This window comes from Ochotona curzoniae, unplaced genomic scaffold (assembly GCF_017591425.1).
Source record: "Ochotona curzoniae isolate NIBS_2020 unplaced genomic scaffold, NIBS_Ocur_1.0 patch92, whole genome shotgun sequence".
Taxonomy (NCBI): Eukaryota; Metazoa; Chordata; class Mammalia; order Lagomorpha; family Ochotonidae; genus Ochotona; species Ochotona curzoniae.
Genome location: NW_024467075.1, coordinates 1 through 22,655, shown reverse-complemented (window position 1 = coordinate 22,655; position 22,655 = coordinate 1). Strand labels below are relative to the sequence as shown.

General features: G+C 49.2%; 1 protein-coding gene across 4 annotated transcripts in view; it reads right to left on the bottom strand.

Moving 5' to 3' along the window:
• Positions 1 to 22,595, bottom strand: part of LOC121168289 (WD repeat- and FYVE domain-containing protein 4-like) — a 66,452-nt gene extending 43,857 nt beyond the window's left edge. For 3 of the 4 annotated variants that reach the window (XM_040998230.1, XM_040998233.1, XM_040998232.1), the window contains exons 1-2: positions 22,476 to 22,595; positions 5,709 to 5,949 (exon numbers count right to left, since the gene is read on the bottom strand). In XM_040998230.1, coding sequence (XP_040854164.1) covers positions 5,709 to 5,927 — 219 coding nt within the window. In that variant the 5' untranslated portion in view covers positions 5,928 to 5,949; positions 22,476 to 22,595. Of the gene's footprint in view, positions 1 to 5,708; positions 5,950 to 21,844; positions 22,045 to 22,475 lie in introns of those variants that run through there. The other variant, XM_040998231.1, reaches the window with a different exon arrangement.
• Between the last annotated feature and the right edge of the window lie 60 nt (positions 22,596 to 22,655).

Here is a 22,655-nt window from a genome sequence, read left to right as displayed (position 1 = left end):
CCCAGCGGAGCCCCCTGGCACCCTGCAGAGTGTCAGGGCTTTCCCCTCGTGACCATGGACTTGAGTGCTGGGCGCTGTGCTCAGTGCTGCTACCCAGCTTCCCAAGGAAGGATTACAACACATACCATTGACCTGGGAAAAGATTTCCAAATATGAAACTGAATTTCTAGTGGACGCATCTGGCTTTCACATCATTCTAAAGTTGAAAGATCATACCTCAAGCCATAATATAAGCTAGGGACCATCAGTATACACCTTGCTCACCACTCAGCACAGGTGAGCTAGAGGATAGAGTTAGGGGAAAACAGGCTAAGCTGGATAACTCTGGCCCTACCTAAGGCAGGGACACAGCTTAGCTTGCCCTGTCCGGGGATGCTTCCCAGACCAACAACAGGAGCAATGAGCTCTCTGAAGCGGAGAGCTGTTTCGTTTCTGACTCACCACTCCTCAGGGCAGGTCCCTCTGAGGTCTCAGGCCCTGGAGGTTCCATGAGACATGAGTCAATTGAATAATCCACAGTCATTCTGCAGCTCCACAGGTTGGGGGAGGTGGGCAGCAATTTTCTATAGAATGAACCAAGCTCATTTCTGTGCTTGCCCAACTGTTAACCTATACCATGCCAGAGAGAAGGAGAAAGTTCATATCCCAGGCATGTTAGGAGGGAAAAAAAAACTGTTGGGTTGGGTAGAGCAGGATCCTGGCCTGAGGCCTGAGTGAGAGTAAGTCGGTGAGGGTTCATCCAGGCCTTATCGCCCCAGGAATGTCTGGACCAGCCTGCAGGAACCACTCGGGCTTTGTCTCAGCCCACCACAACGAGTAATGCTACACGGGTCACTTGCATGTGCAACCCAAGAGTGTTACCGTCTCCCTTCCTCCCACCTAAGATGCATAAAGAATGACTGCTGTATTACCTGGGTGGCCACATCCCTCCTGGGGCCATCCTACCCATGTGGAAGTGGCCCCGGACTACCTCCCACCAAGGAGCAATCCCTCAGACTCTCTCCCCGACTAATAAAACTCTGCCCAAACGAAATCTCTCTCTCTCTCCTCTCTGTCTTAATCTCCCCGTGAAACTAACAAAAATCAAAGTGCTCTGGGAGAGATGCAAGGCAGCAGGTCCAAGAGCATCAGAGGCATCACACGATGACTGTGTGGTGCCCTGACCAATGATCTTCACTTTCTCCTCCACCACACGTCGGTCACCAATCCCACCCTGAGCCTTGGTGTTAAAGGTGCTGGAACAGCCAGACAAAAACCCACAGCCCCAGGGACAAAGCGTTTCCCAAGCAGAAACAGAAATCCAAACTACCTGCATGTACACTGCCTTAGAACAAAGAATATTCCAGATCGTCTTAATTTTCCTTGGACTCAACGTAAAAGCTATCCGATATAGAGTCAGACTCCGTCAAGCAAAGTGATTCAGGACGTTTTCAGAGGAGCCCAGGTGGGGCGAGGTTTCCATGACAACCAACACTTTGACGTTAATAACTGAAGTTTACAAGAAATAGCCTAATGATTTAGGCTCTGCTATTTCTAAGACAATTTTGAAGGATCTTACTCTACGAGTACAGAATTCAGAAGCATGACTACAACCTTGACTTTTTAACACAGGGTCTATGTGCCGATGAATATTCAGTCTTCATCTCCACCACATCTATTTTCAACTTTCTACATTCGACCTTTATCTGCACCATGTCTGAGAAAAATCCCCCACCTTCTACTACCAACCCTTAATTCAGAAGGTTCAGGGCTCTGGCTGGGTTTCATTAGCCATAACATAATGGAAACAACAAGTATGTAAGCCCACGGGACTTAATAAAAGACTATAGATATTAAGAAAATGATAAGAAGCCTGCAATATTCTGCCTCTACAGGGGTTGTCAGAGATGGGCTCCAGGGAGCCAGAGAAAAATCTTATGTCAGCAGTGTGGGGCATCAGAATCAAGGTGGTGCAACCGTACGCATTCAGGCTCAGGTGCTGCCAGAGTCCTGGAGGCTCCTGGCTGGGTAAGGAGAAACACACTGGCTTTTCACCTGCAGGGCTTTACAATCTTATCTCACCTTTGAAGTTTTCCGGCAAGAGTGTCACTGCTTCCCCCTTACAGATCAAGAACTTGTGGCTCTACCACATGCAGTCCTGATCCAAGGATGCACAGTGGGAACAAGGCTCTGATGGACATGTTTAGGGCTGGTACCATGGTGTAATGGGATAAGACTCTGCCTGCTGTGCCAGCATCCCCCATGGATGCTGGTTCAAGTGCTGGTCGCTGCAATTCTGATACAGCTCCCTGCTTATGGCCTGGGAAAGCAGAGGTGGATGGCTCACGTCCTTTTGCCCCCATACCCACATGAGAGACCCAGAGGAAGCTCCTGGCTCCCAGGTTCAGACCAGTCCAACTCTGGCCAATTTAGCCATTTGGGGAGTGAATCAGCGGATGGAACATCTCTCTGTCTCTCCTTTCTTTGTGTGTGTGTTTGTGTTTAAAATCTGCCTTTCAAATAAAGAGGAATAAAAGCTCCTATATTCAGAAGCAGGGCTGCTATACCTCCAATAACTGGACTTGATTCTGGGAACCAAAGACCCTTTGGAGAGTCCATTGTGATAGGAATCGCCCCCCATGAGGCTGCAAGCTTGCATGGCCCCATTGAGTGAGAGACCATCAGTGAGGAACATGGGTCAGGTGAGCGTTTTGAGGGAGTGGCAGACTCTGTCAGCTGGGAGTCAAAGAACATCTTTTTTCTAACAGGGTTGCCTCACTCCTTCTACTGTCAGTATCCATGTGGTTATCATTGTTTTCAAGAGAAACTGGCAACCTGATGTTCATGTGCAAACTTTCCAGTTTAAAAACATGATCATTCCTACTTGTTCATTTTTGACTCCTGAAGCTCCAAAGAAATACATTCTATGTGGCATTCAGCATCTTCTGCCTCAAATAGCACCCCCTCCCTATGATGGCAGAACCACTCTCTGTCTGGGTTCCTCACCACCCTGAAACAGCTTCGAAGAACTTAGAGTGTGTGTGCCCAACACTGGAATGAATTCCTAACTCAGTAATAAGGAGAAATGGAGAAACAAGGCCTAGCTCCTGGGAGTAGAGTCTTATCCTCTGAGCTGAGGGCTGCCCAGCCAGGTGCAAAAGAGAGAGAGATGCAAGTCAGGGCATTTATTCATGACCCCACCTTTTGCAACACCATCACCATGATCAAATGTAACCAGGAGTCTCGGGAGACACACTGCAGCCATAGCACGGCTGCTCTCACTGTCTTCTTCAGAAACACAGTGGATCTGGGAGCTCTGGCCCACCCTGACCTACCCACCCACCCTAGCATGCGGGGTTAGTAGATATGAGCTAACATGAACCCTTCATCAGGGCAGGTGAGCCTTCCCTCCCAGTCTGGCTTTACATTTCCCGTATGTTCCCCACACCCTGTCTTTTAAAAGTGATGGATGGTGAGCCTAAACATGGAAGAAAACCATCAACTAGCAAGCAGAAAGTTCCTTAGGATTTTTTTAAACAGAAAGTGATGCTAAGGTATGCAATGCCTCCTATAAATAAGATCCTGAGAAAACCTCGCATCATCTTTGGAAACTTTTTAAGCTTTTCTGGTGAAAGGCGTAAGTTTCATGAAAAGTAAAAACTGGGTGTCTTATGGATGACCCGACAGAGTCTCCACCTGTCCTCCTCCACTTTCAAATCTGAAATGTATCTTGAAATGCCCAAATACATGTTTAAAAAGTTCAAACAAAAACTAGGCCTCATAAAAAAAAAGACACTTTCAACTCTACAACAAAACTTTGAACATAAACATCAGGCAGAGCTCACAGACAAAGCTTTATTCCCAGAAAACAAAGGAAATCTCTTGTTCCCAAACTGGCACTGGCTGCAGGACTGGGGACGGGAGTGTGTCCATGGTGTCCCCCGCTAGTTAGACCCAGTGGGATGCAAGGTGTCCTGGTTCAGTTAGGCTTTGGCCTTGGCCTTGGAGTGGGAGGTCACCAGCCACTCCTGAGACTCATCGGCAGAATACATCTTCCTTTCCTTGTTCCCAGAGGGACCGGCCTCTCATCTGGTTCCCACCCCGGGATTGGGTTGTGTGGTAGAGACAGAAACACTGAGGAACCCTCTGTCCTCGCCAAGCCATGCCCCTTCCTGCCGCTGGCCCGCAAATGGCATAGTACTATTGCCAGAGGTTGAATGGCCATCCTGCCCCACCCTCTCCACCAGCCGATGCCTCTGTTGAAATCCTGATCCTTATGGTGATGGGACTAGGAGACCAGAGCCTGGGCAAGTGATCTGATTTTATCCGTGGGAATGAGCTTTGTCCCGTCCAATAAGAGCCGGAGAGAGATCCCTTCCCTTCCCACCACATGCAATTGCAGAAAGAAGATGCTGCCCAGAGGCCGGAATGGGAGCCCTCACCACAACTCAGATCTGGCCGTCCCAGGCTCCATACCTCAAGAAGTGAGTGTCCTCTGTGTATCACCCAGCCCATCCGAGGTGTTCGGCTGCAGTCGCCTGTAACAAGCTGCCTCTGTGCAACCAAGCAGAGGCCAGCAAACCTTCCATCCTCAGTGTCTGGTGGTCCCCCAGAAAACAGTGTCACCTCCTCCAGGCTCAAAATGATAACATGCAATGACTCTAACTAACCATCAGCAGCAAGCATTTCAAAACACAAGGTACTTCAGAAAGTTGGTGGGAAGTGGAATTACCATCTAAGTATCTTGGGACTGGGCTTGCGGTGTGCCTACAACCAGTATCCCATGTCACAGTTTTGGTTTGAGTCCCAGCTGTTCCCATTCCAACCCAACTCCCTGCTAATGTCTGGGAAAGCGAAAGAAGATGGCTTAAGTGCCTGAGCATCTGTCCGCCATGTGGGAGACCCAGATGGCATTCCTGGCTCCTGACTTCCACCTGTCCAGGGCCATTCCAGCCACTTAAGGGGTGAGCCAGTGAACCAGCAAATGGGAAGCCTCTCTCTCTCTATTCCTCTTTTTTCAAGTAAATCTTTTTGAAAATAGAAGACAATTATTTTGAAGCTCAAAATTTGACATTTAGCTATTCGACATCTTTTTGAAAAGTTCACAGAAATGCATATTATGAAAAATGCATAAATTTAAAATTTTTTGTACTGACAAATTCATCTTTTAATTCCATTTCTGCAAACTTCCTGAGGTACTTGTATCATTAGAAGAATTTGAATACAGTCACCGCAAAGAAAGGATGTTTGATATGTTGATGTTGAATACATGTTGTGATTTGATCATATATGTTACATACATCACATATGATGTACATATATGCATCAGGTACATGTACATATTAGTATATGGTGGACAGGTATTGAGCACAATAGCGGCTGAGATGCCACTGGGGGCATTTGTCTCCCTTATTGCAGGACCTGGGTCCCAGGCCTGGCTCCACTTCTGATCCACATTCCTTCTAATGAGCATCGTAGGAGACACCAAGTGACAGCTCAGGTGCTTGGTGTCGGCTGCCTACACGAGACGGAGTTCCTAGATTCTGGCTTCAGAATGCCCCAGCCCTGACTGTTCAGGGTATTTGGTTAGGAAACCTCTCTCACTCTCCTTCCTCCCATCCTTCAAATAAGGAAAAAAAAAAATTAAAGATACAACACACTGTACCACATAAGGATGCACAATCATTATTTGTCGAATAATATCCGAAATTTTGTAACATAATTCTGACCTTTAGGAACAGGGGAAGAAGACTCAGCAGGCTCTCCCGGCGTTCCTCGGGGCTCCTGTAAGTCAACTGCTGGTATTCCAGAAACTTCTTTTCCAGCAGGTCCCAGAGGGCAGCCGGGCCAAGGACCTGCCCTCCACGTGAGGCCTCAGGCTGGTCTTCATTTCTGGAACTTGGGCTGTCCGCTCTGTCCTCAGCCTCCAGAAGTTCTTTTCCCTCCATGCCTTGGGCAAGCAGGTCTGAACTGGGAACAAACAGACAAAAATGACAACGCCTGTCACATCACTTCCTGGTGACTCTGGCAGGGAGACCGGGGGAGGGGTGGGAGGGCCATATTCACTCAGTCTAGTTCCTATTGCAGAGGGCTCCTCTAAAAAGCTGAAACTGACAAAAATAAGGAAGGCCCTTTTTTTGTTTTTTTTGAACAGTTTCAGATTTAGATGTGATTGATAGGAATTCACAGGCTGTCCCAGGCACTGTGCTGAGCTCTTCATGAAGAGTCTGCTATTCTCCCTATAAGAAAAGAATTGGTTGCCAGCATGATGGCTCAGCAAGCTAACCCTCCACCTGCAGTTCTAGCATCCCATATGGTCACCAGTTCTATTCCTGGCTGTTCCACTTCTGATCCAACTCCTTGCTGGTGGACTGGAAAAACAGTGGGAAATGGCTAAAGTTCTTGGGACACAGCACCCGCATTGGGAGACCCAGAAGAAGCTCCTGGCTCCTGGCTTCAGATTAGCCCAGCTCCAGCCATTTTGGACATTTTGGAAGTAAACCAGTGGATGGAAGCTCTTTTTTCCTATCTCTGCTTCTCTCTGTAAATCTATCTTTCCAATAAAAATAATCAATTTCTACCAAATTAAAAAAGAAAGGAGAATCAACAGGGCCAAAGGCATACAGACAGCCAAACGTCAAGTTGAATTGCAAGCCTGTGCCAAAAAAACTTTTTTTTTTGTAAAAAAACTTTTTTTTTTTTGCATGACTTAAAACCACTTCTTTTTCTGAAGGCTGAGTTAATAAAAGGGACATTTTCTGAGTATTTGTAGAAGCAGGTGGCCACCTCCAATTACAACTTCCTTCTTCCTGGAGTCTAAAAGGAGAGAGATTCGTTATTATCCACATTATCTGGGCCACACCATACTTTCAAGGGACTTTGTCCTCAAAATGGCACCCGAAGTCTCCTCCCCAATAGGTGACAGGAATTCCCCTCCCTGACTGCACTCAGGAGCAATTGTTGCGAGCCAGAAACCTGGAGGCAGCAGGTGGCATGTAAGAAAGCCACCCCTCCTTCGCCCCCCCCGATGAAAATACCCAGAGAACACCAGTATCTGTGTGCTCGACTTCATGATTCAGCTAGCATTGACAAACTCCATACAGGTTTGTTCTGTGGGCTGTCTGAGGTGGAGTAAACTCCAGGGTAAGATCAGACTGGCTCAGCTCCCTGCACACTGCCCTCCCCAGACTCAGGGTGGTCTCATGGGAGTGTGTGCTGGAGTCGGGCCGGCCTCCAAGGACCACAAGAAAGAGCAGATGGAGAAGCGCACAGGTGCCCTCCTTGGTGCCCTGAGCTGCAGCAGTGCCGACCACAGCGGGAATGGGAGTTAGCCCCAGTCACCTGACAAGGATAACACCCCCTTCCCTGAAACTTTCCTACCCTGTCTGCGCACACAGTTGCATGTCTCTGGCAGTTCTTCCACTGCACCTGCATCCTTGTCTCAGATTCATTTTTGGAAATCACTTGCTTTTTAAATACATACAACGGAATACTACACAGCCATAAAAACAGAAACGCAGAAATAGTGCAACACGCCAAGTAAAAAAAAAAATGGAGACACTGCAGCCCACCATTTAAGAAACCTATTTAGGCCAACCTCAGAAATAAACCAGCTGAACGTCAGCACGACCAGCAGGCAGATCAATGGCCCCTGAGGCTGAGAACAGGGCTGGGGGTGGTGTAGGCTGAGCAGAGTCACGATGCAATTGTGGTTGTGAAACTTGTGAAAATCGTGGTCAGGAGTATGACATGATGCTGATGACACGAATACACACGCTTGGACACACTCACGAAGTGTCAGTGGAAGGTGGGGATGTTGAAGGCCTGCCAATGCCATCTCACAGTGAGGATTCAGGCACTCCTGGAAGGGCAGTGTTCATCAGCAAGCATTATCCTACTATAAAAGCTTATTGCAGAATGTTGGGAAAGAATAAAATAGCTTCAAGAATGTAAAAAGTGTGCCTACCCAGAAAAGTGACTGGTGATGTTACAGCTTTTGTCTGTTTGATTGAAAGTCACTCCTAATACTACTGAGTCAAACATCTCATTAATACTTTGCATTTGCTGGGTGGTTGGCTAGGGGCTAGTAGTGGAGTTGCTGTTTTTGGGTTGACCCTCGAAGAAAGACTGGTCTCTGTCCTGATCTGAATGGGGTCTTCCCTGGCCTTGCCCCTTGGCCATTCGCTCTCAGGACCTCTGCTCCTGACTTTTTTGCCTTCTTCCCCAGCTTGCCGGTGCACCTGCTAGGCAGGTCATGTTCCACTAGCCTGGGACCTCCTGTGGCTGTTGATTACATACATGGCTCCGTGTCATCAGCATCCCTTTGCAGCTCCCATTTCACTCCACATCACAGCTTCCAACTTAACACAGGGCTCCCTGGGGGGGGGGGGTCTCCCATTTCCTCTGACTGCTACCCATTGCTTCAAGGGACATCTGGCTAGATGGTCATTGGTTTCCTGCATGCCAAGCCCTGCCTTGCTTACAGTGCTGGACGTTCCTGGGCCAGTCTCCACACTGCACGTGACTGCCGAGGGATGTGCCCAAGGAGCTCCAGAAGTGAGTCAGGCATGTTTGCCCGCTCACTTCAGCTGAGTAACACTGGATAAGATGCTTCCAGAGCACTTGTTCTAACAAACTCCAAAGCCCTTCCTCGCCAGCCCTCCAAAGCATCATCCAGCATTTAACAATCACCAACTGGACTGACATAAGGCACACACATCACCTCCAGGTGATTTTAGTGTGTGTTTCTCTAAGTAACCAGTGAGCGTGAGCAGCTCTCCAGGTACCTCTTAGCCATGTCCCTCTTCCAAGAACCATCTTCCTAGCCTCAACTTATTCTTATTTTTTTTAAACCTCATTGCTTTGCAAGAGTACATTCCAAGAAGCCTGACCCTCATCGGGTTTACAAATTGCCAACAGTGGCGCCAGCATGGTGACATAGCAAGTTAAGCTGCTGCCTGTCACACTAACATTGCAAGTGGACACCTGTTCTTGTCCCAGATGCTCCACTTCTGATCCAGCTCCCTGTTAGAGTGCCCAGGAAAACAGCAGAGGATGGCCCAAGTGCTTGGATCCCTGAAGCCCGTGCAGGAGATACAAACGAAGCACCTCCATTCCACCTGGCCCAGCTCTGGCTGCTGTGGCCATCAGAGGAGTGAAACGCTGAATTGAAGATCTCTGTGTCTCCTCTCTCTCTGTAATTCTGACTTTCAAAATAAACAAATCTTTTAAAACCAATAGGGAAGCTGGGTGTGTTTCACTAATGTTGACAAATACATCATACCAGTCTGAGATGGTTAATAATAGAGGAAGCTGAGTGTCGGCTATGGCAGTACTGCTTGTACCACTTCGTTATTTTTACTTTTTTAAACTAATCTAAACTAGAAACATTTTTTAAAAATTTTACCTATCCCCCCAGAAAAAAAAAGATAGCATTTTCTCTCTCTCTCTCTCACACACACACACACGCACCAGCAATTTAAACAAATGCACTTTTGGTACCTCAGCTCTATGCGGTTTTAACTCTAATCCACGCAATGTGGTGGCTGCTGAGCACAGACCAGAGTGCCCAGTGGTGCACCCTGGAAGGTCACGCACTCAGAACCAGTGAAGAGCCCACACCCAGGCACTTACCAAGGCCTCCCTGGCATGGGCAATCACATGTACTCCTACCATCAGGCAATGGCAGCGCTGTCAACTTTGGTCCCCATCAGAGACAGGACCTGCCTATGGGCCCCCGGCCAGGCAGGGGCGGGAGCAGAGGCTACTCAGGCCTGTGGACAGCCAAGGCTTTTCTGCCTGGCCTCATGCTCAAAGAAGGGCTTGCTCTGGACCAAGGGCAGATGGCAAACACAAGGCACAGTGTGTGTGTCTGTACAGGGTACCCAGGATCTCTAGGACACTTCGGCCTGCCAGTGCCACTTCCCTGTTTGGGTCAGTCTCAGGCATGTGACATTCCAGCCCAGTGTCATCATGGTTCCTCCACATCCCCCACCAGCTGGACTAGAATCCTGACTTGCCTATACCAGCCCATCCAGAAAGCCAGGAGCACCAATCAGGCAAGAGGGGTCAGAGTGGGAGTCATGGACAGGGGTCCAGGTCCAGCATGGCCAGTGTGGCAGCGTCACTGAGATTCTGCCCTTCTCTGGGACATGGCCTGTCCTCCTACGTGGCCCTGGTGATGTCAGTGCCACTGTGTCCTTTACACATTGAGGACATCAGGGACACAGGACAGTGAGTCGCTGAAGGCTAAGGAGGCCCCCGCTAGGCCATGAGGCTGTGCGTTGCATGGTGAGGGTACAGTGCCACAAACAGGAGGTGAATGATCTCCCTGCAGGAGCCCGAGGGGGCTGGGAGTGAGCCGAGCCCCAGCTCTCTGGGTGTCAGTCCCCTTCCCCTCACTCACCCCATGCAGCAGAGACCAGAAGCATCCTGGGAGTTCTTCCTCATCACCACCCACCCAGGACATCAGTGTACTGTCCCTTACACTGAAGGGAGCACTCAGAGCCCCAGGAAGCTCCTGGTCCCCTGTGACTTGCAGCTGAGCCCACTGATGACCCTTTCACACACCTGCCGAGGAGTGAGTGAGTGAGTAAGTGGTGTGTAGACAAGTGGAAGTGCGGGGATTGGGGGGGGGGGCAAGATGATGAGCCATGATGGCAGGAGGGACACACTGCTGGGGGGGGGGGGAAGGCGTGTGGAGACCCCTGAGGGGGAACACCTGGCACCTGGTGCATTTGTCTGCAGAGGAGCGGGCACCTTGGGAACCAAGGATTGCTTTGGTCATTGAAGATGAGAATCCAGTCTGCCTTCCTCATCGCAATCCATGACTCCTCCCGCCCTGGGACTGTACAGTCCCAGTGAGGAGACTGGCCTATTTGTCAGCCACATCAGGAGCTAGATGTGGAGAGCAGGAGCAGGAACACATGCCTAAAAGAGCTCTATCTTCCTTTTCAGGGTTAACCACGGTTTCCCTCCCTGCACAGGCACAGCAAGACCCCTGCTCCCTCAGCCCAGCATGGCAAAGACCTGGCTTCCAATCGGAGCTCTCTGGATTGCTCTCTGTGTTCCACCTGTAGGGTGGGGTTGGGCTTCACTTCCTCCTTCCCAATGCCTCACAGGAGTAAGGAGAACTTGCAAGTTAAAACTAAACTGAAAGTAGGCTGGGAGGCAACGGTGGTGTGGATGCTTTGTTCACATCTCATGCCCCAGGTGATTCATTTAGAAGCTCTGGGAGGCAGGAAGGGAAGACTGGTGGCTGGTAGAGCAAGGTAGCCCTCCACCTGAGATACCAGCATCCCATAATGGCTGGTTTGAGACTTGGCTGTTCCACTTCTGATCCAGCTCCCTGCTAATGCACCTGGGAAAGCAGCAAAGGACAGCCCAATGGGCTCCTACACCTACGGGGAAGACCCAGAAGAAGTGCCTGGCTGCAATGTCTTTGGATCAACTCAGCTCTAACCATTCCAGCCTTTTGGAGAGTAAACCAGTAGATGAAAGATATCTCTCTCTCTCTCTCTCTCTCTCTCTCTGTGTGTGTGTAACTATGTCTTTTAAGTTAAAAAAAAATCCTTTTTAAAAATAAAAAATCATCCTCGGATGGACAACAGCATTGTCCTTAAAGTAACCATGGAAATAAGATGTGAGGACACACCTATGTCCTCAACAAATAAAGTATACTTTATTCAATGGAGCGCGCTGGGATCCAAGATAGCAGGAGGGACAGGCTATGCTGGGGGACATGCTGCGTTAAGGGACACACTACTCTGGGGGACAGTCCGTGCTGGAGGACATGCTACACTGGGGGCAGGCTACTCTGGGAGACACGCTACCAGTCTGAGAAGAAAACCCCTGGAAATGGGTAATGGTGATGGTTGTACAAGGTAAAAAAAAAAAAAAAAAAAAGTTAAGGGGGGCCCAGCGGCGTGGCCTAGCAGCTAAAGTCCTCGCCTTGAACGCCCCGGGATCCCATATGGGCGCAGGTTCTAATCCTGGCAGTTCCACTTCCCATCCAGCTCCCTGCTTGTGGCCTGGGAAAGCAGTCGAGGACGGCTCAAAGCTTTGGGACCCTGCACCCGCGTGGGAGACCCGGAAGAGCTCCTGCTTCCCAGCTTCAGATCGGTGCAGCACCGGCCGTTGCAGTCGGGAGCGAATCATTGGACGGAAGATCTTCCTCTCTGTCTCTCCTCCTCTCTGTATATCTGACTTTGCAATAAAAAATAAATGAATCTTAAAAAAAAAAAACAGTTAAGGGGTACATTTATATTGTGTGCATGTTTCCACAATTTATTTGATCCTGACTTACACATAAATAAAGACATATTAAAAGAAGCTACCATTTGTGCAATATAATGGCTACAACAAAATCATAACAGTAGCAGCACCTGCTGACCACTCGCTATGCACCTGTCCACTATTCGGTATGCACCGGATCCAAAGCCAGGAGGCTCCAAGCATTACACTGAGCCCATTTTCCCAGCAGCCCACGGCACAGGGACTGTCATGCCACCCCCTTCTCCTCTGAGGGTGGGGTCACACGGTTCCAGTGACTCTGAGCAGCAATCAAGGTGAGAGTCCTTGGAGCAAAGAGAAACCTCTCCTGAACCCCAAGTCTGCAGTCACACACACACACACACACACACACACATACACACAGCAGGAAGGCCCAGAGGGGAAACGGTGACAGCTGACAGTGGCATTGTGGGAGCGGGAACATGACTGAGACTTGGGACAAAAGCAGGAGAAGGCAGCAGCCTGCAGGACACATGGACTGCAGTGTGGCCAGAGCACTGGGGCTCCTGCCAGTTAGAGGAGGCCTCTGAGCACAGCCCATAATGAGCAGGAAGCCACGGATACAAGCCCCAGCGAGGTGATAGTGCCTGTGGCTTCCTGCAGACACTCCGGGGCGCTGAGCCCTTGGGAACTTCCCTTTGACCTGCCTTTGTCGGGCTGGATGGTCAGTCTGCGGGCAGGGTGTGGAGCTGGCATACGATGAAGCCCTTCTCTTATAACCTGCCCTTCCAGAGAAGCCATTCCTAAGCTGAGCCTCCCTCTGTAGCACTCCACGATACTGTGAAAACCCGGACACCCAAGACAGACATGCCTGGGTTCCACACCCACCTCCAGCCCCTGCCTGCTGCTCTCGGCTATAACACACAGCCTGGGGGGCAACACTGCTGGCTCAAGTTATCAGGTTCCCGGCCACTCTTCAGGAAACCTAGATGGTGTTTCCAGCTCCTGGTTCCAGGTGCTGGACCTAGACCCAGTTGTTGCAAGCAATTAGAAAATGAACCAGTTGGTTGGAGGGGTGTGTGTGTGCATGGCTCATGGTGTATTGCAGCTGAGCCTCACTGAATGGCAGCACCTGCACCTACACCTGCTGCTTGGTCCACACAAGGACTCTGTAAGGCACACACGCATGATGGAAGCCATTTTCAGATGAGGAATCCTGGCACGAAATGGGAGCATACAGCTCCTGGAAACCCAAGTGTGGCTGCCCCTAAAACCTCCCCCTCCAACACACAGTCCCCTGGCAAGTCTCTCCCAGGTTGCCTCGCTCCCCTCCTCTGCCAGGAAAGTCCTTTCCCATTCTAGGAAAAGGGGGCAAGTGTCCCCACCTCAGAGCAAGCCCAAGGGCGGGGTTGTGCCTGCAGTCCCAGATGAGCCACCTGGCCTTACATCCTGTTTGATCTGACTCAAGAGGAGAAGGCGCCACTCAAGATTGTTTGCGGAAGTTCAAGAATCCTCCCCACCGAGGCCCCTGAAGACTAAGCTGGGCATCCCAGTGTGCAGGAAACAGACAGGTCAACAAAGCCCACCACAGCCCTCCGCACTTCCTTCTTCTGACCCCAAACCAGGCCGTGCGCCTGGCCAGCACACACCTCAGTGGCTTTTTGCAGCAACAACAGAATACAGGAACTCCTCCTGGTGTGCAGCGGAAGGGAGTGCTTTTGTATTTCGGTATGTGTACCAACTTCCACATTGCCCATGACAGCCAGGGAGCGGTTCCCCAGGCCAGACTCTCACAGTTCAGCTACAGTGCAGCTGTCAAGACATGAGCTGAACACGGCACCTGCAGCAAGAGCCCTAACCATGGACCTCGCCAACATGGGAACCAATGGCCAACTTGATTTCTCTGGAAACTTAAGAAAGAATGCTTATAGAGGGATGAAAATGTACTAACAGAGCTAAAAATTTAATCCAATATAGAAAAATCTGCAAAATGACACCAAAAACAAAACAAAGCACGAGGAGGGTAACATAGGGCCTCCCTTGCCTGCTGGCTCCAGGCTGTCTCCTGGCAGCCCCAAGAGGGCCAAAGTCTTCGGCATCCTGCTCCCTCCGCACTCCCTGCCTCCCCTTGACTCTCCCACCTGCTGACTTGCTCTAAGGATCTCCACAGCTCTTCATCTTCATCCCCAAACACATGGCGCCGATGACGCGACCCAACCACATCCCTTGCCTCATTTCCACACAGAAACGTCACATTCACCCTCCTCTTGCTTCTCACCACACAGCTCAGGGCTGGCACCTGGGCACCAGATACCACCTTGACCCTCCCCAGGGGCCACTCAGGCCATGCCCAGGCCCTTCTGTGCCCTAAACACAGCCACTCCTGGAGCTGTGGCACAGCCTAGGCTTTCAGACTTCAGTAGGGCTGCAGCAAGCTTTCCTCGACCAAAGGGAAGCCTGGGAGTGCCAGGACCCAGCTGCAAGTGAAGGCTCCACCGAGTGGGTCCCAACGCCTCCATCATCCACAGCACCCAGGACGAACCAGCAGATAAGAGATCTATTTTTCCCTCCCTCCCTCTCTTTCTAGCTCTTTCAAACAAATACGTATTTTTTTTTTAAGTAACATTACTAGAAAAGGGACCAACACCATGGCATAAGAGGCTGCCATATCCACTATTCTCCTATTTCCCATTTCTTGTCTCTGTATCTCGTATCAGTTACAAATTATTATCATTACAATGTGAGGCAGCAGACACATCACATTATATATGAGAGGATTCAGGCACCCCAAAATGTGCCAAGGGAAGAATTTATTTCCCCGGGGTGGTTGTGGGGGCTGGGGAGGGTGGTATGCCCTCTCTCCTCTCCAAGGCAGGGATAAGCACCCTCTACAAGGCCTTCGGCAAGTGCAACCCGATACAACTGGTGCCAGCCAGGAGGCCAGCAGGTGTGAGAAAGACTGAAAGACTGCAACAAGAGCCTTGCTTTGTCAGGTCCGCCCACTCTCCATGCAGGACACTGGCTCACTCTTCTTCCCCAGCCCTAGGGAGCCCTCCGCCCTCCGCAGTCCTCAAGCACTGCCCCGTGACCCAAGCCCGCACAGTGGCTGCTGAGCATACACCAAGCCACCTGCAGCTGCGCAGGCCAAGCAGCCCACCCCTGCGGTTCGCACCTTCCCCACATTCAAAAACTTTCCAGGGGATACCCAGCTACCGGGGCCTTGGGCCTTGCCTGTGGGCATGAGTGACCTCCCTACTGCCCTTGGCACCTGGGGCCACTCTCTCCTTTGCCAGTTGGGTCCAGCCTTAGCCAAGCCAGGAAAAGCACACCCACCCAAATCCACCCCCCCACCCCACACACACACACACACACTTCACTTGTGTTTCCACAGCCCTGTGTGTTTCCACTGGCCTCAGGCAGTTTCTTACTGTGCTGCCGTCTTTACTCACCTTAAGCTATTTCTTAATCTTCTTAAATATGCATTGTATTTATTTGAAAGGCAGAATTAGAGTAAGAGCTAGAGACAGGCAGGAAGCAAGAAAAAAAATTTTCCATCCACTGGTCCATTCCCCAAACGGCCCAAACCCAGAGCTGGGAGAGTCCAAAGCCAGGAGACTCTAGCAGGTGGTCCTCAGGGAGTGCAGGGAACCAAGCATTTGCGCTTCTTCTGTTGCTTTCCCTGGTGTATTAGCAGGGAGCTGGATCAATAGAGTAGCTGGGACTCAGGCGCCAGTGCTATAGACAGGGTTTTACCCACTTGGCTACAAATAGATCAACTTTATATATTTAAAGTTGATACTGAAGTGCTCCTGAGTCAACTTTTTAAATGATTTAATTTCAATTTAATTATTATTTCTGAATTGATGCATCAGGTATTCTCTGGACAACATTATTTATACTGAAGACACAAAGTTCACAAAAGGATTTCTCTTGATCATTCCCGCATATTATCTCCGCAGCCAATCGAATTTTCCTTGTAACAGACAAGGAAGTTTGTCTGCATCCACTACAGGTCATGATGTGATAAACATATGTGATATGATATGCTGTGCTCTCTGTTAACCTGGCAGAGGTGATGACCACTAACATGTGCTTGGCGTGACTCCTGGAGGTGACCCCCTCTCTCCAGGGCACTGGGTGCTTTGTGTCTCCCCTGCTGTGAAGGGGTGTTGCAGAGAGGACCTCTGCCCACGGCGGCTGTTTCTTGGGCACTTCCCAGAAGAGGGACTTGTCATTTGGCCAAAGAGCAGTTGGCACACTTCTGCCCAAGGTTGCATGCAGAGCACCTGAGTGCTGTTTCTGCAACCGTTCCATGGCTGAGCTCATTCACAGTGCACCTGCTTTAGAACCCAAGGGAGGGATCAGCCTTGTGCAGGGGGTTAAGCCACCACTGTGGTGTCAGCATCTCATATGAGCATGGGTTCGAGTCCTATCTGCTCCACTTTCCATCAGCATCCTTGCTAATGCATTTGGGCAAGCAGCAGCAAATGACTCAAGTTCCAGTGACCCTGCCACCCACGTGGGAGACCCAGACAGAATTGCAAGCTCCCGGCTTCTGCCTAGCCCAGCCCTGGCCATTGTGGCCATTTGGAGAGTGAACCAGCAGGAGGAAAATTTCTCTCTGTCTCTCCCTCTGTCTCTCTCTGTAACTGCTTTTCAAACAAATGATCATTTTTTAAAAAATAATAAGCCCAGGGTTGGTACTGCAGTACAGCCAGTGAAGCAGCTGCCTGAGGCACGCATATCCCATATGGGTGACAGTTGGAGACCAGGCTGTTCCACTTCCCATCCATCTCCCTGCTAAAGGCCTGGGAAAGCAGCAGAGGGTGGCTCAAGTGCTTGAGTCTTGGTACTGATGTGGGAGACCCAGAGGAAGTTCCTGGCTTCAGATCAGCCCAGCTCTAGCCATTGCAGCTCTTTGGAGAATGAACTAGCAGGTACAATATGTGTTTCTCCCTCTCTCTCTAGCTCTGCCTTTCAAAAAATAATTAAATATTTTTTAAAGTAATAATAATAGAATAGGAGTCAGCATCGTAGTGTAATAGGCTATGCCTCTACCTATGGCATCAATATCCTCTATATACACTGGTTTCAGTGCTGCCTACCTTACTTTCTATCCAGCTCCCTGCTTATGGCCTGAGAATGAGGTCAAAGATGGTCCAAGAACTTGGGTCCCTACAGACACATGGAAAACCCGGAAGAAACACCTGCCTTTAGATGGGCCTAGCCTCGACCATGGTGGCCCTTTGGAGAATGAGCCAGTGGATGGAAGAGCTCACTGTCTCTCCTTTCTGTAACTCTGCCTTTCAAACAAAAATAAAAATAAATCTTTAAAACCACAACAATAGTAACACAAATTCTAAAAAGCCCAATGGAACCAGGAGCTAGGTTCACATCCAAACCTTCGTCTTAAGGGTAGAGGACTTTGTCTCTCCAAACCTCCATTCTCTGTAAAATTGGAATAATGGGATTGATCACAACATGAGGCTAAAATGTGATTGCAAAGACAAGTGTCCCATCGAGGACCTGGTCATTTTCTGCCCTCACACTTGCTTTCTCCTTGGAGTTATATGAGACCAGCAGTTTCTCACTTCCCTCACTTCCCATCCTTTTGAAGCTTGTTTCCCAAAAAAAAAAAAAAAAGCCTCTGGCCCCAGAACAAAAAGAATCACTTCTCTGTGGGTGTTGCCAATAGAAAAATACAGCCAGCCGCAAGTTCAAGCCACAGGTGTGTGTCTGAATTAGCCACATTACAAAAGTAAAAGTAACTAGGCCAACATTAATCTTTAAATTAAACTTAATGTAGTGCCACTCATCTTCCTATATCCGTAGGTTCCCAACCCACAGATGCAACCAACGATGAGTTGAAACTATCTGGAAAATCTACATTTCCCCCACACTTGTCATTATTGCCTAAAAAGTTTACATAGCACTTATAATGCAGCCAGTAATCTAGAGGTGATGTAAGTACAAGGGGAGATGTGTGTAGGGTTGATGCAAAAAATTCACCATTGTATATAACGAACATGAGCACCCATAGCATTTATTCTCCTCGGCACAGCCTAGAACCAATATGAAATTGTTCCAATATGAAATCTCTTCTCAACTTTCCATGAGACAGCATAGGCCTTTTTTTGTAACATCAAGGAAGTCTGGTGCATGGTTTTGTCTCTGCATCTGGCTTCATGCTGGCCACATCTTCAGCGTGACCAGCGGCTTCGGTATCACACAGCCTCAGTCTAGATGTCTGAACCTGACATGTGCGGTAGCTATGGGGAGGACCATCAGCCAGGGCAGGGTTTGGGAATGCTGCCTGGAGATGTCATTCCTCCTTCCGGTGTGCTTTTACCGGTGTGTCGGTGTGCTGCATGGGAAGGCGAGAGCCAGTGAAAGCTATTCATAAAACAGGCGACAGACTTCAGTGCTTTTGGGCGAACTCTGAGAAAACATCCCTTTTACAGCATCCCAGTCATCTAAACTTGCTTTTCTACCATGAAGGTTGCAACCGTGGAGCTGGGAGGATTCCAAGACTGTGTCTCTACTTACTGTCTGAGAAGCTTGACCACTTTTATGTGTGCAGATCCGTATTCCTGAACAAGCACCACCTGCCAGATCTGCACCCGCAGCCCTTGGTGCTAGCTCAGTAAAAGCTGATTGCATCCTTCTTACCACTCTGGGGCCATCTGCGATGTGCCCTACTCTGAAATCATAGTCAAGGCCCACCCTCAAAAAGCAAATCTAGGATTTGAGCACTTCACCAGCTCTTATTACCACTGCCACTATCATTTTTATAAAGACCTTCCATCCACTGATTCACTCCTCATATGGTTACAACACACAGGTCTGGGCCAGGTGGAAGCCAGGAGCCAGGAATTCCATCCTGGTCTCCCACATAGGTGGCAGGGATTCAAGTAGTTGGGCCTGTAGCCTGTTGCCTCCAGATTGCAATAACAGGGAGCCAGAAGCAGAGCAGCCAGGACTCAAACTGGTATTGCAGTGGGAGATGCCCACATTGTGGGTGGCAGCTTGGTCTGCTGCATCATTGTCATTCCGAAGCAAACAACCACCTCTACCCTGGACTACTTCCAAAGCATCATGACCGACTGTGTTGCTTTTTTTTTTTCTCTTGCTCCTCCACAATCTATTCCAATCAGAAAGCCATAATGAATCTTCCCAAAATTAAGCACATATTAGAAGAACGAAAACATAAACACACACATTTTAGTGATAATACAAAGTACAAACCATTTAGAAATAAATCGTAGCAGAAATACCCCTTCTTAGGAAGAGATGTGTAACATTTTAAACACTTTAAAGAAGATTTAGATTAATGAGAAGGCAAGCCACAGACTTATATCACGGTGCTAGTATAGCTCAGTGGGTAAAGAGTGCTCTTTAATAGTGAGACCGAGTTTTAACTATCCAAGGCAAGAAAACTACCACCTGGTACTTCATACCATACAGAAAAACCACCTCCTGGCAGACTCAAATCTTAAAGATGAGAAGCAAAATTTTCACCACTTCATATAATATGAAAGAATAACACATGACCTTATAGAGAAGGCACATTTCTTAGATAATGCATACAGAAATAGACGGAGAAGTTAAACTAATTTGGAATTAACCAGTTCAGTTATTAACAGAAGCTATTAGACCCAAACCTGTGGAAACTATTTGCAGTAAACATCAGAGGGAAAGATGGACAACCAGATTAGTTATGGAACGGCGGCAGATCCGTATCAGAAAGGAAAGAACTCCCTACAGAGAAGTGAGCAAAAGATAGAAACAGGAAAGGGGATCCAGGTAGACACTAAGAAACGCCCAACCTGAATTTGGGAACTACAACTCTGAAACACAAGTGAGTGCTTTTCATTTCCACTCAACAGGCAAAAAAATAAACCATCTGACACAGAATTAGGCCTTGGTGAAGAGAAAGCTTGGCACATGGCTGATCAGTTAGTCAAAGGTAGCATCCATTTTGCAAGCCTAAAGATGCACATTCCTTGTGATCCACCTGCCCTGTGCCTAGAACCTATCCTCTAGAGGAATTCTCACCCATCCACACAGCACATCCGTCCTGACTTGTCATCAGGGAATATGTTCCGAGAACCCCAGAGGAACCTGAGCCTACCGAAGCAGATACACTCCATAATTAACCTTCTATCTACACACCCATGACAAACTTTTACAAATTAGGCACAGGAAGAAGTGTGGCAAAATTAATAATACAACAGAACCGTGAAAATGATGCACTGTAACGGAACCAATTTTTACAAGTTTGAATCTTGTATTTCTGGAATCTTCCATATAATATTTTCAGATTACAGTTGACCATGTAATGTATAGACAAATGGAAATATAGACAATGAGCATCTATTGTACAAGAATAGTTCCAAAGCTAATATTGTGATACAGCAGGTAAAGCTACCACCAGCAATATCAACATCCCATATGTGCACCAGTTCGTGTCCTGGTTGCTCTGCTTCCCATTCAGCGCCCTGCTGATGTGCCCAGGAAAGAGACAGAAGATGGCCCAAATGCTTGCCACCCACATGAGATACCTGGATGAAGTGCCTGGTTACTAGCTTTAGGGCTAAGCCAGTTATTGGAAGATATTCATTCTCTCTCTCCAAAAATTAAAAAAATATATAATAATTCTTTTAGAAAATAATTCTATCAACCTTTCTTTCAATGGGCAAAACTAGAAACAACCCCCATTCTAATCAATAGTCACTCAGGAAAATAAACTGAATGTGGAGCAGAATATTACACAACAGACAACGGTCTGTCAGACACCTGCAACCATTGAAGAAGCTTTTAAGCCTCTGAGTTGTTAAGCGTATTTAATTCCTTGTTTGTGGAGGTTACAAATGCGGAAGACTCAGCAGTCCACATCCAGCAGTTTAGAGACTCGGGGTGGAATCAGAAACAAACCTCTGTTTGCAACAGGAGCTGCCTCTGTAGGAGACTGGTGGACAAGAGTGCTGAGGACGCAGGAGACGAGAATGATGCTCAAAAGCAGAGTGAAGGTGTGACCTCATGGGTGTACGGTGTTGTTGCTCTTTCTGCCTGGCACACTGGATGTCCAAGTCCCCAAGAGCACAGCCCTCATCCTCCAGCACAAGCAGACAGAGAGGCCCCTGACCTTCCCCCAACCATGTCCTTCACTCAAGATGGCCACACCAGCATCCCCCACCCCACCCAGGTACCCTCCTCAGATACCCACAGAAACGCCAGGCCTTCCCTCCCTTAGGCCTCTTCTCAAAAGACAGAAGCCTTCTCTGGCCTCCCAGCCCAATTCAGCCCATGGTCCTGTGCCCCAAGGACCCTACTCCAATGATCCCTAAGGCCTCATCCAGCCAGCACCTGGCTGGGAAGTGACTTCAAGCTGAATATCTACAAAGTAACTTAAGTCCACTGCCTCACAAAGAATCCTAATAAAATCAAAACAATACAACAATATACGCCTTCCCCATCAACACACACACACACACACATACACAAACAGGCAGAATGAAGTATGAACCCATAGTTATCACATCAGTTCTTCCAGGCACTTCAACAGATTAAGACAAAGCATTGCTTGGGCATTCTAGAAGGTTCCATAGCGATTGAGGGGAGAAGAAGTAAGCACCTCCTCAGTGAGCCAGGCAGGCCCAGTTACTCAGTCTCCACGTCTGGAAGCTGAAGTGAGGATTCCGAGAAGGGAAGTGGGGCCCAGGAGTCGCCTACTTAACAGACTCCCCAGCTGAGTGACGCCAGAGAAGGGGCAGGCCCGGCGGTCCCACCAGTCAGCCTGGTGTGTCCTCCCAACCCTGCCACCACTCTGCACTCCTGGAGGACTGCCCAGGTCGGCAAGAGTGGGGGGTCTGCTGCAGGGAGGACCCTCACAGTCAGTGACCTCTCTGCATCTCAGATAGCATGCATCCCTGGCAGAGACCTATGCATCACCTTTCTCAGTGGAACTCCGTGCAAGGCCTTGACCAGTGATCAGAGAAGGAGCAGTGCCGGAGCCCAGCACGGTGCAGGTCAACAGCAACGGCCACAGGGCTTCATCAGAGGCCACTGAACATGACACACACTTCCGGCTGCTCAGCTCACCTCCTGTACCACACCCACAGAGAGGGACCAGGTCCTGGGGCTCACAGGAGCTCGCTTTCTCATCAGTTTCCGGGATGGCAGAGCTGGTAGGCCTCACACTGACACAAGAGCCCCTCCACTCCCACCCCTGCATGGCCCAGCTCGCCTGAGAGCAGCAAGCCTACCTGGCCAGGTGGCAGTCAGAGCCCGCCGAGGTCAGATGGCACGGACACCCTCATCTCCGGCTGCACTTGGCGGCCCCCCGGGGCTCCAGGGAGGCGGAGTGAGCTGGCAGTGGCATAGTTCGCCTTCAGCAACGCCGTTTCAGTATGAATCACTTGCTCCGGGGCCTGCTGCTTGTTTCC